Raw genomic sequence first — 18,048 nt, 5'->3', positions numbered from 1 at the left:
CTATTCAATTTCAGATACGCAAAATATATATTAGTATAAACAAATTATTGAGCACTGTTACTTTCGTCAATTTAATACGTAAAATTTTGTACTTTATAGCATCCTATAAATATTTTTCATTTTTTTTCTAAATTTCTGAATATATAAGTATTACTAGATATTTATTAACTCAAGATATAGTTTGAAGTACTAAATGGATTGTAATATTTGTATTAAATGTAGATATTCGTAAAAAAAGACTTCTCCTTCTTTTTTAAATTTACACTGTATTCATTAGATAATCTACTAGCATGTGTCTAGTTTTAAAAGTATGTTAGGCTTTAGATGGCTTACGTCACGACATTCTCAAAGTGAAAATACGATAAATATAAGTACATACTTCTTACTTGTCAAATCGGTCTATAATGGCTGGAATTAAAGGTTATTCGGCATATATATTTAATTGCATAAATACATAAGCTTTTATCATAAAATTAAAAAATATGATATTGCCGATGGAAGTTTAATGAAAAAGCTGAATTAAAAATGATACGTCTAAACATAACCTTACTACTGTTATTGTCATTGCTGTCAAATTTTTATATGTAACTAACGCATGTTTATTAATTTATTTTATAAACATATATATACATACTATTTTATTTTTATATAATACAAGTTTACTGTATTTCATTTTACTAACTATATTTTCTTATTATAATCATTTTTAAATATTCTAAACATTTTTGTGTGGTCAGATTTATTAATTAATATTTGTTTTGTATGTTAAACATTTATGAAACAGATATAAGTCTTTTAAATGTTTACATACAAATTTTTAGAGGTATAAAATGTATTATTTCAAATTATAAATTATATTCTTAAAATGAAGAAACCAAAAAGATTCATTAGTATAAATTATATAGGTTCTTTTGTTTTTCACATTTTATGTTTATATGTATATCTTGCATGAATTATTTTATAATTAGATCATTAATCATATTATTTCAAATCATAAAATATGATATAGTTTTTCATTGGACAAATTTGACAACTATGATAATTTATAAAAGTTACATATCTTTTTTATGTATAATAATTTATATAAATTTCCCTTGGTTTGTTCCATGCTAATAATGGCCTTCACTATTAAACAGCGTAAGTATTTTAAAATATAATTTATACAAAATTTTTTAAGACGATTTATAACCAAAAATCGTTTTATAGATTAGTACTTTTGGCATTTGGTGGCTCTATTGGTATGACATTTGTTATACTAGGTTGTGCTTTACCTGTATATAAGTAAGTATTACTATTAATATATAATTATTTATTTTGTATTTAATGCTATTTATATAGTGCTTTAACACTACAAATATAAATTACAATATCAAAATGTGTATTAGATTTTATAATATATTGTTTTCAGAGTATGGTGGCCACTTTTTGTCATACTATTTTACATATTAGCACCAATTCCAACTATAATTGCACGTCGTTATACAAATGATTTTGACAATAATCCTAATCCATGTTTGGAGTTAGCAGTATTCATTACTACAGGTTTCGTTGTATCATCATTTGCTCTTCCTATTGTCTTAGCTCGGTCTCCAATCGATGAACCAGTGGTATAGTCATATATGCATATTTTTTAATCTGATTATTGTACTATTGTATTATATTATTATTATATTAGATTAGATAAAACAATTCACTGATATAAGTGATGTATATTTCCATTATGCATTTTCAGATACAATGGGGCGCTTGTTACTTGACTTTATCAGGTAATATTATTATATATCTAACTCTAGTCGGACTTTTTGCAACCTTTGATCAGGATGGTGTTGGATATAACACATGTTGAAATGGTGTACTTCATTGTACTTATTTATTAATTTTACATGGTAATATTTTGATTTATAATATATTACTTTTGGTACATTTTTTACACTTTGTAACATATAATTTTAATACTTTTAGGTTTTTGCAAGATAAAAAGAAGAATGCAAATCATATATTGCACTGACTGACAGTCATGTGCTGATTCTAAGTCATTGCAACATTTATAGTATATTACTTACATAACATAACAATACTATAACAAAGAGTATTACAATAACCAATACTAAAGTTAATGATTTATTTTGATATTTTTATGCAGTATCCAAAATTTTAGATTTTAAAAAATAAAAATTTTTATAAATCTCTTTGGATAAAATTAAAAAACACAACTATGCTAAAACATGTAAAATTTAATATTTATATTTATTGAGTTTAAGTTCTTGAAAGCAATATTAATAAACAATTTTTTACATTACTTCATACTTCCTGTTATTTTTATTAATTAACAATTATAAATTAAGAATTTAGAAATAAATTAAGAATTAAAAATTAAATTAAGAATTAAATTATAAATTAAGAATTAAATTATAAATTAAGAATTTTAAAATTTATTTATTAACATACATTGAATGCTTCAATTGACTTTATAGTAATTATTAGGTAATATATAATACATTAATTTTTAGTGTTACATATAATAAATGTCTACATCAAATTTAATTAAATTTCTTTCTGATTATTTTAACTTTTATAAAAATATTTTTAAGCATTTAAGGTATATGGAAATAAAAGATATACAACAAAATATACAATATAATACAAAGCAAAAGACAAGCATTCATGTATATATTTTACAAAAAAAAAGATACTCAAATCTCCAAAAATACACTATTGTAAAACTATACTACTATGAAAAATTAAGAAATGAATTTTTAATCATTTTGATTACATTGATAGCTAATAATCAACAAAGTAACTACTAAAAGATATAAGCATATAGTACACACGAATTTTTTATTCAAAATTTTTATTCATCCTATTTATGTAATTATTCTAGTACAAAATATAAAAGAACGAATGATACAATTGAAGACAAGAAATGATACACAAAAACATTTGAAACTTCAATCAGAAATCTTTTATCTTATTATATAAAATATTATTGTTGATTATGGTAATGTATTAAAACTTCTGCATGCGATTTAATGAAATCAGGCTGTGTTTTAGTCCAAATTTCCAAACTACGGAACATGCGATCGATTTCTTCCTTTGTTGTAATAGTCGATTCTTCTTCCTCACATTTTACAACTGACTCCAATATTTTGTCAGAAACAACATTTTCTTCGAAGTCTTGGGCTTCTTCGAGGTATTCGACTTCTTCTTTGATAATAATTTGAGTATTTTGCTTACCTAAAAGTCTCCTCCAAGAATGTACAATGTCGGTCACTATTATTTCGTCCCATGTTTCACTAATTAAATCAATGCATTCTTTTATATCGTAATTGGTATAGAACTTCTTTACTTCATTATCATGTTGACGTATTTGACGATAATGCAATTTCTCCCGAAATAATTTTTTAAAATTTGCAATTATACCCTCATCCATTATTTGAATGGTCGAAGGTGTATTAGATGGAAAAATTATTATTTTGAAATGAGAATCTTGGTGTTCTTTTTTAAGAGATATATCACATTTAAAATTTTCAACGAATAACAACACTTTCTCTATACAATGTTCCTGCTGTTGACGCTGCTTTACATTGGGTTTAAAATGATTGGCATACCAATCAGTGAAAATTGTTTCGTCAATAAAACTACTATTTTGACTTCTATATACTATAGGTAACATATGTCTACTATGCTTTAAAGATTGTGGAATCACATATTTAGTAACAAACAATGGCGGTAATTTGTGCGTTCCCGTAGCATTGACACAAAATGCTATTATGATGTTATCTTTTTTTATTTTTTCATTTTGCGACGATTCTTCTTCATTCGACGAGACTTCTTGTGGGAGAATTCTCCACATTAAGGTTGTTTCATATATATTATATATATTTTCTCTATTGATATTTTCCTCATTTAATATTTTTGTTAATGTTTCTGTTGTCAATTGTGTTATCTCATTTGCTTTTCCTTGGCAACCGAAACCGCTTATATTGTATCTTTTTTTAAAACGCCACAGCCAACCTCGACTAGCCGTAAAAGGTGTCGAACATCCAAATTGTTCATGCAATTCCATCGCTTTGGTTTGCAGCATGCTGTCGCGAAGGATATCTCCTTTCATTTGTCGTTCTAAAATCCATTCAAGTAATCGAACATTTGTATCTTCGTGTAAAGATGCACGAGTTCTTTTCATAACCAAACGTCTTGGATTTTTTGAAATTTTTCGAAGTGATAAGATATTCTTTTTATATCGTTCTATAGTCCTTTTGTGAAGACCATACTGCGCAACAAGTTTACCAATTGTGACACCTTCTTCTAATTTCCGAATAATTTCTAAACGTGTTGCGACTGTAGTTTCTTCTTTTTGCATAGAAGTCGATGCTTTTTCAACGATTGGTTTGATTAACTCTTTATCATCTGTTTTGTGCTTCTGAAACCCTTCATCTATTAATTTATCGTTAGATAATAATTTTCCTTTAAGTGGCGATGACATAATTACAAAATTGGTACCCTTTATTTATTATGAGATACGTTTTCTATCGATATAATATATGTAATCAGATTTAACAGAGATTCAAAATTATGACTCATTCATGCATAATTGTTGTACAATATATACATACATACATACATACATACATACATACATACATATATATATATATACGTACATATATATATATACGTATATATATATATATATACGTACGTATATGATTACTTTATATATTATTTATGTGATAGATTTTGTAATATGTACATCAATTGTAACTACAAAAAGGAAGAAAATACTATTTGTGCCCAGGCAGCAGAAGCATATAATTCTGTGTCAAGGTCTTCTTTTTTAATTATATTCTGAAATTATTATTATGTGTCAAATACTCAAAACCACGATTATAAAACTGTGTCATAAATTTGGTGGTTCAACAGTCTTAACATTCTCATTACTTGTATAAACATACTCTTTATTATTTAATGATATCACAAAATAGTTGATTCATATATAATTTCAGATTGTAAATTGTAAACTAATTTTGTATTGCGAGTAATATAAAGTAGAATTTAAATAACGTTTCACTTTATTTCACTCACTTTTATTGTTACACTGGTACTTCTAAAGCAAGTTGGAGGTAGATAACAGTGAACAATTCTTGGAATATCTACTTCTATCATTGAACTATCTGTGACAGCTAAGGGGGCACCACTTGCTATCGATTATATGTGAATAACCGTTTATTATTAGTTATGGTGGAGATATAAATTTTAATATCAAAATGTGACAATGGATTACAATAAAATTTACGTAGTAAAAAAATATGTTACATGAATTTATATGTTCTTATGATTAAAAATAGGATTATTTATTATAATTCTCAACATTTTAATTAAAAAAAAAGAATATAATATAAGTGAACATATATACATATATGTATGAAAGTACGTACTTACATACATATGTATGATTTAATCATCAAAATCTAATATCTTGTTCCTGTGTAAACGGAGACTCGTGTTTATATACGTACATGTGTAAAATGAAAATGAGAGTGTATAATCCGCGACGCGATTGACGGTACTATCTTTGAGTCAATAAACGACTGTTTATTATAAATACGTATAATATTATATGAACTACAATATGCTTGTGAGGTTATGGATGCTGACGATAATCCATGTGATTATAATGAGCTACAGTTGACTTAGTTAATTGATGCTAAACACAAATATAACAGATGTGGCAACAATGATTGATGTAAACATAACCTAGTTAGTATGGCATCCCTCAAATTTACAAAATATTTGTTTGTAGTAGTACAAACTTTTGTACAAAAACAGTACAAAAAAATGTAAGAAGGTTTAATGTTTTACATTACTTTTTTCATAAGTGTTATCTACAAATGTATCTTTTTTTAAATAGAAATGCATATTTCTATATATTGATTATTATTATATTGATTATTAGGAATATTCAGTGTACAAATTAAAAATAGTTTTAAAGCTATTTTATCTTTCATTTTGTCATGTGTAGCAAGTAAAAGACAGGAAGAATATAAGCACAAGAATATTTGTATCGTATTAAAAACAAGTGTTGAAAATATTAAACATCCAGAATAAGGGACAAAAATTAATATTTTTAATATCTAAATTTGAATTATTATTAATTAGCATATACTATGTTTCAATTGATTAAATTTAATAAATATTGTTAACCTATCTATCTTTTATGCGTGAACTTTTCCCTTAAATATTTTGTAATTTTAATCTTTTAATTTTATCATGTTAAATAAATGATATCGTTGTATTTACAACTCTAAATATCTTTAAGTTTACCTTTGTTGGGGTTATTTTATGTACAATAAAATTGTAGTATGCTTTTTTACTTAGACTAATTCAAATGGTATATAATTTTTTAATTTTATTTACCTATTTACTACATTTTATTTGCTTTTTGTACCCTTTCCCCTAATAAGTATAAGGGACATCCATATCATTTACAAAATGCCTTACAGTATCTTTAAACTATGTTATCAGAGAAATTAGTTTCTATTACCTTGTTCTCCAGTTGCCTTATCAACTATCCTACCTCTAATTGGTTAAGATTTTACAGGCTTCGAGTGTTTCCAGGTTCTTTATTTTCTTTTACACTCCAGTACCTCATACTAATGGTGAATCTACACTTATTTTGCTTTTGTATCACATTTTATTTATTTATTCTAAAGTAATTTTGATACTCATTATGTATATAATGGTAGATTTAATGAGTATTAACTCTTTATGGTTACCATAGTTACCCTTCTATTTACAATTAAAATAACTTCTTCAAGATAGTGAACACATCTAACATATAATTGTTTAAATGAAGGTAATACATTCAAAAAACAATAATTATGTATTTTCTATTAAGATTTACATATGAGAAACAATATATAACCATAGATAAATGTCATAATTTTACTATAATTATGAATTATTTTTTTGTAATTTTACATTATTAAGACTGCAGTATATTATATATATATATATATAATTTTTATTTATATGTATGTGGTATATTTAATATTTGTGCATAATTGAAAGTATATTTAGGATAAATTCTTGTATTTACTTTATGTTCATATTAGTGATAAAGTTTCCTAAAATTAAATTTTTAAAATGAAGTGATATTAATGAAATATTAAAATGTGATAATGAAATTTAGTATGAGATTGTAAATTTGCATTTACAAATTTGCATTTGTGTCATAGACAATTAAAAACTAAGGTTACATAATTTTTTATGGGTAGAATTACACTATACATTCAATTAACTATATGAACATGTTTACATTAATAACATATCATGCAAACAATTTTGGAACATAATTTAATTTACAACATAATTTCTTTATTTCTGGATAGAAGTTTACTAACTCATCAGCAGAATATATAAAAAAATATAAAAATGTGCAAAAAGAAACATCACCACAGTTTGTAAAGCCTTTATCAAATAATATGATTAGCTTGAAAGATTTAGCAGATGGTACATGGTTGTGGAAAACAATCCAAAAAGAGCATATTAAAACAAATAAAAGATGTAAGAATAAAATATTAAAAACAGGAAAGCAAGAAAACAAAATGTTAACAGAAGAAAAGGTAACATATTGTTAATTTTTATTAATATATAAATTAAATTGCAAAAGTCTACACACAAGAATATTTTAAACATAGTAGCAAGTACACATAATTTTATTTATTATGTCAATTGTAAGGTTTGAATTTCCGTCGATTGAAATTCTGTGTATGGGGTAGAGCATCTTCGCCACGACGTGTGTTCGTGTTTCATATGAAGGTGAATCAATAATTATCCGTAATGCAGCTTTAAATTTTATTTCAGCATAGACAACTTTTTCGATATACACAATCTTCTTATTTTCTATGAATATGAAAATACTTGCTCTGAACATTAAATCACGCATGTAATATCTTTCGTTTAATCTTGTAAATCGACGGTTCCTTAAATTCAAGTTTGAGATATTGACTCATCCTCTGTATAATTCCGATCTCGCACCTTCCGTCTATTACCTACATGATCTATTCAAAGTTCAAAAAGAGTTTAAATAAACTGGAGGGTTCAAAAAGACATTAATTTTCTTGAAAATTCCATGGTATGATTATGCATTTAATGTTTAATCTACAATATTTTTTACAAGTTGCCACAGTATCATTTAGGACACCAAATATAATTTTCTTCTTTAAGAGTTGTACAAGTAAATTGCGGTTATGTGTCGTTGGTAAAATTTGAGGTTTACAGTGCCAATCGAATTGTTCTGAGTTCGTGTAGAAAACTTTGCTGAGTCACAGCGACATTATCACTGATTTTTTATCTCAATAATTAGTAAGGAAAACCTTAAATTAATTTTTTGTTGTTCTTGGTTCTATGATAGGATACTTTTTTTAATAATCAACATGATTAGGCAAGGAGTTTTGAAAATACTGCATTTAATTAGTATTTAGTAATACTTAGTTAATATTATCAAATTAAATTTACAGATGTTTCAAATAACTGAAGCTGAAATCCCGAAATCATTAGAAGAGAAAATAGACGATATATTGAACGAAAGTAATAAGAAACCTGAGGAACTTATTAAGGGAAAGATTCATAGCAAACCAATATATTTTAAAAACTATTGTATGAGTGACAGCGATTTAAATTATTATGATAATACTCACCTTGAAGCAGCAAAAGAACGTATTTCTGATAGATTGCGGAAATTAGAAGAGTTGGTTTATACAATTTCTAATTACTATGTCCGTTTTCATACATAACAACAATTTTAGAAGAAAAATTTTTATTTGTAGTTTTGATGAACTAATAATGGAATTACAATTAGAAATTATCGATACTTATAAACAATTTCTTATAAAACCTTTGCGCCAGGAACATCCAATTTTAATCATACGGGCGCCTGTTCCGTGGCATCAATCTAAATTGATGGCAGGCCATTTTATGCATTATAATTTATTTATCGGAAATGAAATATTGAGAAATATTCAAAGTTTATATTTTACTAAGTAAGTATTGCAAACATAATATTTTATAATGTAATAATTTTGTATAAGACTTCGTAGATAATTGTAAAAATTAAAAGCGGTGACTATAATAAGTTTTTAATTCTATTGGAACATAGCAATCTTTGTTGGGTATTGAATATAAATGTTTACTATATTTCTAATACACTCTAATCGAAATATGTAGAAATATTTTTTATTGAAAATATATTTTATTTTAAATATTGACAAAATAATTTTCCTAAAAAATTCAGCAAATTGTTAATATAAATATATATATGTATAATCGGCAACGTAAATACATATGTGTCGAATATTTTTTACCACATTATGATATTTACAGTGTTATCATAATCGGTATGTCTCATTTAAACGATGTTACTCATTAATAGTAAAAGTAACACCCGTTCGACCTCATTTATCCATTTCTTCACTTTTCACTGCGACAAATTATTTAAAATTAATTTGATGGAGAATCAAACAAATCATACAAGGAATCATGCACTATCGTAGTTAAGTTGGTTGAACAATTTTAAAAAATATTAAATTATTCCTGTAACTTCAACGAGTATCTAAATATGTATTATTGTTCGTGTAACTTTTTTCGATTTGAGCAGCCTAATTTTCTTACATTTAATTAAATTTTATTAAATCGTTATAAGGAGTGGCAAACAAAAGAAGTATGTTATTAGTTAATCTATGGTCAACAACAAAATTCTTGTCGAAATATAGGATGCAATACGTAACTGATGCCACGGTTTTCAAGATAATAACTTGACAAAATAACTTTTGATAATAACTTGACAAAAAAATGTTTTTAGTAAAAGTTAATTAGCTTTCAATCGACTATAAATGTCAATGTAAGTAATTTTCATAAGATTATTTTTTTTAACAAAAAGTCAAGGTCATATTGATTTTTGTCGTTATTTCGAAAAATCATTTCAAGGTCATATTACGGTGGGTAGATGAATTCGTCATGCCATCAGGTACAACAGTATGAAATCAAAGATATGTAGTATCATTTAAAAAGATCAAGATAATCATACGCGCGTTTGAAAAGGATTTAATCTGTTGAAAATTTCTAAAGGATTTATTTTTGAAGCTGTATGCTTCAAGCTTAAAAATCAATGTGTATGAAAATGATTTATTTTTTCAGATATTATGACGTAACGATCGTTAAGCTTGAAGATTTAGGAGCTATCCCCATTTCAGCAAATGAAATACAGCCTAAAATGAATTTATTATGTAACAAAGCTGTGGATCAACTTGTTAAGTATTGGCTGGCTGACGTTGCTGAATTTTTTTTAGAGAAGAAATACGCATGGTCTCGTTTTATTGAGAAACATTATGATGCATCTATATCACTGATTGAAAAATATTTTAGAAGTGTAAATACTCTTTTATCTTTACAATTGCGAATGATGGTGATGAAAACGTTGAATAATATTAGAGATTTTTTTATGGAATACAGTAAAGGAAATTATTTTAAGGGTGATTTTGAGGATCTAATGTTTTACAAGTAAGTGATTTATTAATATAATAATATATTCATATTAGTTTTGATAATTTGTATACATAATGATCATTAAAGTTACATTTTAGAATTCCCTTTATAACAATAACAGTAGAGCCAGAACTTGGTACAATTAAATTAAATTGTAAACCGAGTATTTTAGAAGTACGTGCAATTATTTCAGAATGTTTTGATAAAGTTATTGAAGTTGGGACAGTGATTCCAAAAATTGAAACGATTTTATTTCCTGAATTGAAGAAGCAGGAGTTCTTATTCTCTGTATCACGATATGAAGAATCGGTAAAGGAAATGTTGTAATTTTTGATCTTTTTAATATTAAACATTTTAATCTTTATATAATTTTGTGTTTCATGTTTTTACTTTATATCCTTATTTCTTAAAATCTAGTTTTATACATATTGCTCTGTTTTATTAATTAATTTTGTATGTAATTGTTTTTAAGCCTGTCTATACAATTAATTCTATTTTAAATTTAATATCTGAAAGGTATTCATGCAAAAATAAATGAAATGATTTTTAAATCGAATAAGTAAGTAGAACTATTATTTATGGAATAATTAAATAGATATTACATATATCAAGCTGAAAGAAATTCACTCGGAAAATGTCTTAATATTAATTAATGCTAAAATTCTCTCGCGGAAAAGTGGCTATATTCCATATGCTTTAATCAAGTAATTGAATCATAACATTTATGCACAGTATTTTTCTTACATATTATACTACGTTATATGTACTTAAAGCAAGAATAGAAAGAAGAAAAATTATGCGGGTAAAAAACCAGTCAGGTATATTGCGAGACTAAGTGATAGCCCAAAAACCAGTCAGATATACCGCGAGATTAAGTGATAGCTCACTCAACATTTCTCTTTATTTCTAAATATACAGTATTTCCTGTTTAAGTGGCAGCGCTCAAATGTCTGAAAAAATATGAATGATACGAAAATATGTTTTACACAAAAACATATATTTTATAGTATCGAGGGAGACATACTATACTGTTATCTATTTGATCTCGCGATGATCTTGAAATATTCTGTAAAGATGACATTAAAATTTTTAAATCGATACTTTCATTTTTTAGTACATATCCTTGTAGTTGATATTCAGACGTTTTCAAAACACTACGAGCTTGTAGCGTTCTTTCGCACTATCCGCCACATATAAACTTTTGCATTCGGTAGAGCAATACGTTTTTATTCAAAACTTTTTCTTGACCCATTTAAAAAAGGAAACGATAAAAATATAATACGACATTACCTAGGAATCTGCAGGGTGACAAGAAACTGTTTGTCGTGGCTTTTGGAGGTGATGCTGTATCTTCGGATCCGTGGAGAAATTGAATTGGAAAAATTGATCTTGGGCACGATTTTCACAATCAAATTTCTAGTACTCATCACGAGGAACAAAAGTTTCAAAGGAACTATATCTAGGAACTGGGTCGCAAATAACCCTCTCTGTTAGAAAAAAATATTTGAAGTTTCATTAATCCTTAAACTGATTTTATTCGTATGTTAAAGTCAGATGTAACACAAAATAACAGATCTGTTCCAATTCGAAGGGATAACACTTCTTAATGTCATAACATATACTTAAGTAGTTAGGTAGGCACCTCGATAACAGCTCATAAGGAATTTAATACGCACAAACGTTTCAAGTGGGCTATCATTATCTCCCGTTCTGTATATTTTAACTGGTGTATTACTTGAGGCGACGTATAATCTCTATAAGAATTGAATTTTACGAAGAATTTTATTGCATTTCAAAATAATAAACCACTCGTTATTTCATGGTAGCTTTTGATATCGTATGATTAATTTCATATTTTACAAGCTCTATTCTCATTAGTTTTATCATTGTAACATGAAATAAATATTGTAGGTTTTAAGCATAATCACTGATGTACTAAATGTTGTCAGTGCTCATACGATGGGTCCACAAATTTATTTGAAATGTTACGAAGATTTTTTGTACATAATCGATGGCCAAGCTAAACGAAATTTAGACAACTTTTTTAAGATTGAACCCATGCCATATCTACATGAATTTGAACAAAAAATAAAAAGTTACGACCAACTTAGAGAAGAAATTTCAGTGTTTCGTAACAAGGTAAACGTATAAATGATAAATATTTCGCAATAATGTATCAATTTTATCTATATTTTTAATTTTAGATTCCTCTGAGCTTGGTAGAAATTGATTGCACCATTTTAAATAACACTTTAAGGCAAATCCTTTATGATCTTCGCACAGTTATTTGTAATTTCTTTGCAAATGAGTTACGATCCAATAATCGAGATTTGTGCTCTAATTTTGATACAATAGCAGAAAATATTTCAAAAATGCCTGAAAAGACTCAAGATGTTGTTGAGTTGTACAATTACTTGTGCGAGAGTCGAGATTCGACCATGTTTAATTTGAAAAGAAAATTATTGCGTTCTGTAGAATTGATTTTATTCCTTTTTAATTATCAAGCACCAACGGATGATGACATTCACTTAAATACTCGCACCATCACATGGCCGAAAGAAATGGAAACCGTAATGGATCTGGCAAACACAAGATTAAATATGAGAAAAGAATATCTTGAGGAAGTATTGCGTATAAGAAGGGATAATTTTGAACAAAAAATACATAACATGAAATTGGCAATCGACCAATTTAAGAAGAAGGATCCACCTGTACTGACTATGGAGGAGATGGAAGATGCGGTATTGGAAATTGAACATCTTTCTAAAGGGATGGAAGAGATTAGGATAGAAGTTGAAGAGATCAATGAAGAAGAAGGACTTTTAGATATGGAATTGAGTCCATACTTATTAGTTCCCACGATGTCAACGGTTGTCAATGCACTCGATACTCTATGGCATACGGTATTAGATTTTCATAAGAATTATGATAGATGGTTCAATGGTCCATTTTCTGATCTCGATGCCGAAGAAATTAAAGATGAGACTGATAATATCTGGCGCACATTATATAGGCTGGCTCGTATTCTTGCCGACATTCCGGGTGCGCGAAAAATTACTGAAATGATTCGTGGAAAAGTAGAGAAGTTCAAACAATACATCCCACTTTTACAAATTATTTGTACTCCTGGATTACAGGACCGACATTGGAAGCAAATTAGCAAAGTAGTAAATGTGGATATAGTACCAACGCCCACAAGTAGTCTCTTTGACATGGTAGAACTGGGATTATTGGTTCATATAAGTAGACTTGAAGAAATATCGTCTGCTGCTATCAAAGAACACGCGCTCCAACAAAATTTACGAAGGATGAAGGAAGAATGGACAGATGTTAGGTTTCAATTCATACTATATCGTGAAACTGGTGTTCACATATTATCCGCTGTAGATGATATTCATCAATTATTGGACGATCATATTTTGAAAGCTCAAACGATGAGAAGTTCTCCCTTTATAAAAGCTTTCGAAGAGGAGATGCAGGCGTGGGAAAATAAATTACTGCAAATGCAGGATATCATTGATCAGTGGTTAATGTGTCAAGCAACTTGGATGTATCTGGAACCGATATTTAGCAGCGAAGATATAATGCGTCAAATGCCGACAGAAGCGAAGCATTTTAGAAGGATGGATAAAATTTGGCGTAAGATCATGGCATACGCTGTCGAACATAATCGTGTACTTGATGCTACAGGTATGCTAAATATATTGCAAGAATTAACGTTATGTAACTCATTATTGGAAGAAATACAGAAAGGTTTAAACGAATATCTAGAGAAGAAACGTTTATTCTTCCCAAGGTTTTTCTTTCTGTCAAATGACGAACTCTTAGAAATACTCTCTGAAACTAAGGATCCACAGAGAGTACAGCCCCACTTGAAGAAGTGTTTTGAAGGTATTAGTAAATTGCGATTTACTAAAGATGAAGAAATTATTGGAATGTTATCGGATGAAGAAGAGTATGTTCCATTAAGTGGAAAGATTTATCCAGCGGATGCAAAAGGCATGGTTGAGAAATGGTTGTGTCAAGTAGAAGAACTTATGAGAGCTTCCCTTCGAGACATTGCCGAGGAAAGTATTATCGCATATTTCGATACTGTTAGAGAAGAATGGATATTTTCTTGGCCTGGTCAAATTGTTATTTGTTGCAGTCAAATACATTGGACTAGCGAAGTTTGCGAATCATTCGAAGATCATTCTACGAGAGATTATTTACAGACATGTAATCATCAAATAGAAAAAACGGTCACTTTAGTGAGAGGTAGATTGGAACCGGGCGCGAGAATAACAATAAATGCTTTGATTGTGATAGATGTTCATGCTCGAGATGTAGTACGACTGCTCATTGACAAACAAGTGACTAACATTATGGATTTTGATTGGATATCACAACTGAGATATTATTGGTTGGACAATAGTATTTTGGTCACAATAATTACGACCTCTGTAGCATATGCTTTCGAATATCTTGGGAATACTCCAAGACTTGTAATAACACCATTAACTGATCGATGCTACAGAACTTTAATGAGTGCATTAAAATTAAATCTTGGTGGTTCACCCGAAGGCCCCGCAGGAACTGGTAAAACAGAAACAGCAAAAGATCTTGCAAAAGCTGTCGCTAAACAATGCGTCGTTTTCAATTGTTCGGATGGACTTGATTTTCAAGCAATGGGTAAATTTTTTAAAGGGCTTGCACAATCTGGAGCATGGGCCTGTTTTGATGAATTTAACAGAATAGATCTAGAAGTTCTCTCGGTGATTGCTCAGCAAATTTTAACCATTCAGATGGCTATAAGTTTACAATTGGAGAAATTTATGTTTGAGGGTACAGAGATTAAATTAAATCCCACTTACTATGTTATCATAACAATGAATCCTGGTTATGCTGGACGTCAAGAACTTCCTGATAATTTAAAAGTTCTTTTCCGTACAGTAGCAATGATGGTACCAGATTACGCTATGATAGGAGAAATTACTTTATATTCTTTCGGTTTCATAGACGCCAAGAATCTTGCAGAGAAGATAGTTCATACGTATAAATTATGTTCTGAACAATTAAGTTCACAAAATCATTATGATTATGGCATGCGAGCTGTAAAAACCGTGCTTACTGCTGCTGGAAATTTGAAGTTGAAATATCCCATGCAAAATGAATCTGTTTTGATTCTTCAAGCGATCATTGACGTCAATCTTCCGAAATTTTTGGCTCAAGATATTCCTCTATTTAATGGGATATACACAGATCTTTTCCCTGATACCAGTTTACCAGAACCTTATCGCGAGGAATTAATAGAGTTAGTTAGAAATGTTTTGAAGAAACGAAATCTTCAAGCCACGCCTTGGTACATGGAAAAAATAATCCAAATTTACGAGATGTTGTTGGTACGTCATGGTTTGATGATCGTAGGTCGTACATTAAGCGGAAAAACCCAAGCGTATCAGGTTTTGGCCGAAGCTTTGGGCGAGTTAGCTGGTAAAAGACGCGCTACTATGAGAGAATTTTCAACGATTTATAAGATTATTAATCCAAAAGCTATTACTTTGGATCAGTTATATGGTAGTTTTGATCCAGTATCGCACGAATGGAGCGATGGTGTCTTGGCAAACATTTTCAGGGAATTTGCACAAGCTATATCGCCCGAACGGAAGTGGATAGTTTTCGATGGACCTGTTGATGCTATATGGATTGAAAGTATGAATACGGTGCTTGATGATAATAAGAAACTCTGCCTGATGTCTGGAGAAATTATACAAATGTCACATAAAATGAATATGATGTTTGAACCAGCTGATTTGGAACATGCTTCACCAGCTACTGTCAGTAGATGTGGCATGATTTATATGGAACCATCTCAACTTGGTTGGAATGCATTATTTGACTCATACAAAACATACCTTAAAAATAAGTTACTTATCGAACAATATGAGTTAATTATTGAATTGATCGAATGGTTGACAGAGCCAATTCTGTATTTTGTACAGTATTATTGTAAAACATTTGTGGAAGCGTCAGATCTTCATATGTTCTTAGTAAGTAGAAATATATTTCTAATATATTTACATTAATTGTATGGTAGATGCGTTCTTAACCTCTTCTCAGATAATAGATATACATACAAAATTGTAACATTATATATATGTAATATATTTGTCGGAGATGAAAGGACATCGAAGCCTCCCCCTGGAACTTCGGGATAATCCCCTAACATTGTAATCTAGAGTCTACTATAGCTGTAATTAAACAATCGTAGTTATTGAATCCGATTGTAATTGTTCGAAATTAGTGATAGTGAGCTTTGGCTCGAGGCGACAGTCTGTCGCCCAACGTAGCCGCGGTCAACGGGACGGGCGCTTCGTCTAACAAATGTGTGGAGTGATAGTATGACCCTCATTAAAGGAAATACCCATAGAGGTACCTTTTTTTTTTTTTATTTATTAAAATTACAATCAATTCTCGCGTTGAGAATAATAGAGGTACCTAACAGTAAAACATTCCAACGGTTCCTTCGGACAATGAATACCAGATGTTGAGGCACTTACACAGCACAAGTTCAGTTAGCCCGAGGACCCGTTATAAAACCTGGGTTTTTTTGGTAATTAAGATCTTTCAAACGGACAGGCAGTCTTTGTCTCAAATTGACCAATTGACAGCGACGTCAATTTCTCTTACTTTCGGGACGAGGGCTATACTCGACGAATCCGAGGATCTCGTGTCCTTAGATGTGGGGTGTGCTCCATCATAGTTTTCCTCGGTTCCAACTTCGTCCTCTGGCGGCATTCAGATATCGTATGTTCGTAAGAACCGCAGTGGCGGCACTTGATCCGGAGGGCGGATGACCTGCTTCGTTTATTTCCGGAGCCCGATGATGGCCTCCGTGATGGGGACGTCCGCCTCTCCTCGTAGAAGAAAGGCTTCATTTCTCTTTGGAATTGTTTCACCGACTTGATATCACTCGTGAGTGCTAGTCGTTTAAAACGTTCGTCGCGCGAGCCCAGCAGATAGAGAACGGTGGCGGTGATTATCTCTTCCCTTGTTGAATGTCGCCACTTCGAAGCCAGGAGGGAGACAAGACGGTTTCCGTACGCCCCTGGTGTTTCGTTCTCCCGCTGTAGTTCCTCGGATACCTTGATTAGCGATGAGGCTGCTGTTTCGTGGCCAATGAAGTGCGCGACGAATTGTTCCTTAAAAGCTGGCCATGTGAGCTCTTCGCCATCTATTATTTGCTGCCGAACCCTCTAGGGCGCGCGTCAAAGCAGAATATAGTGCGCTGTTTTTCAGGGGGTTGTCTTTCATAAGCAGATCAACGGCTGAGCACCAGACGGCTGGATCTGCGTCCCGGGCTTCGGGGTTAAAGCGCGGTAACGATATCCCTGTTACCCTGTGTCCTTTCTTCTTTGCTAGCGACCGGATTATTTCACGCACGATGCTCTTACGCTCCCGCGTCGACAACTTGCGTTCGTATCCCACTTCTGATGTCGAGTCACGATCCGAGTCCGGGCTCGAGTC

The 18,048-nt window shown here is 29.9% G+C and overlaps 2 protein-coding genes across 3 annotated transcripts in view; both read left to right on the top strand.

The window, feature by feature from the left end:
- The first annotated feature begins 307 nt into the window (after nucleotides 1-307).
- Nucleotides 308-2,299, top strand: LOC117161420 (leptin receptor overlapping transcript-like 1). 2 transcript variants are annotated; one of them, XM_033342947.2, is made up of 5 exons: nucleotides 308-584; nucleotides 1,207-1,281; nucleotides 1,409-1,607; nucleotides 1,733-1,886; nucleotides 1,963-2,299. In XM_033342947.2, the coding sequence occupies exons 1-4, from the start codon at nucleotides 526-528 to the stop codon at nucleotides 1,844-1,846; spliced, it is 447 nt and encodes a 148-aa protein (XP_033198838.1). In that variant the 5' UTR covers nucleotides 308-525; the 3' UTR covers nucleotides 1,847-1,886; nucleotides 1,963-2,299. The 2 variants fall into 2 exon arrangements, with proteins under 2 accessions (XP_033198838.1, XP_033198840.1); XM_033342949.2 differs by lacking the exon at nucleotides 308-584 and adding an exon at nucleotides 996-1,137.
- A 3,032-nt stretch (nucleotides 2,300-5,331) lies between these two features.
- Dnah3 (dynein heavy chain 3, axonemal) overlaps nucleotides 5,332-18,048 on the top strand; it is a 28,120-nt gene continuing 15,403 nt past the window's right edge. The window contains exons 1-9 of the mRNA XM_033342852.2: nucleotides 5,332-5,837; nucleotides 5,954-6,853; nucleotides 7,389-7,622; nucleotides 8,520-8,749; nucleotides 8,829-9,041; nucleotides 10,195-10,557; nucleotides 10,641-10,851; nucleotides 12,454-12,681; nucleotides 12,747-16,571. Coding sequence (XP_033198743.2) covers nucleotides 6,848-6,853; nucleotides 7,389-7,622; nucleotides 8,520-8,749; nucleotides 8,829-9,041; nucleotides 10,195-10,557; nucleotides 10,641-10,851; nucleotides 12,454-12,681; nucleotides 12,747-16,571 — 5,310 coding nt within the window. The 5' untranslated portion in view covers nucleotides 5,332-5,837; nucleotides 5,954-6,847. The remainder of the gene's footprint in view (nucleotides 5,838-5,953; nucleotides 6,854-7,388; nucleotides 7,623-8,519; nucleotides 8,750-8,828; nucleotides 9,042-10,194; nucleotides 10,558-10,640; nucleotides 10,852-12,453; nucleotides 12,682-12,746; nucleotides 16,572-18,048) is intronic.

This window comes from Bombus vancouverensis, chromosome 4 (genome assembly GCF_051014615.1).
Source record: "Bombus vancouverensis nearcticus chromosome 4, iyBomVanc1_principal, whole genome shotgun sequence".
In the NCBI taxonomy this organism is placed as follows: domain Eukaryota; kingdom Metazoa; phylum Arthropoda; class Insecta; order Hymenoptera; family Apidae; genus Bombus; species Bombus vancouverensis.
The sequence above is the reverse complement of the archived record's forward strand: the minus strand, read 5'-3'. Positions and strand labels throughout refer to the sequence as shown.

Excerpts from the sequence above, each read along its gene's own strand:
- LOC117161420 (XM_033342947.2), top strand. The coding sequence starts at position 526 with ATGATACGTCTAAACATAACCTTACTACTGTTATTGTCATTGCTGTCA. Across the intron at positions 585-1,206 it reads TTGCTGTCAAATTTTTATAT|ATTAGTACTTTTGGCATTTG; the intron begins GTAACTAACGCA and ends ATCGTTTTATAG. Across the intron at positions 1,282-1,408 it reads TGTGCTTTACCTGTATATAA|AGTATGGTGGCCACTTTTTG; the intron begins GTAAGTATTACT and ends TATTGTTTTCAG.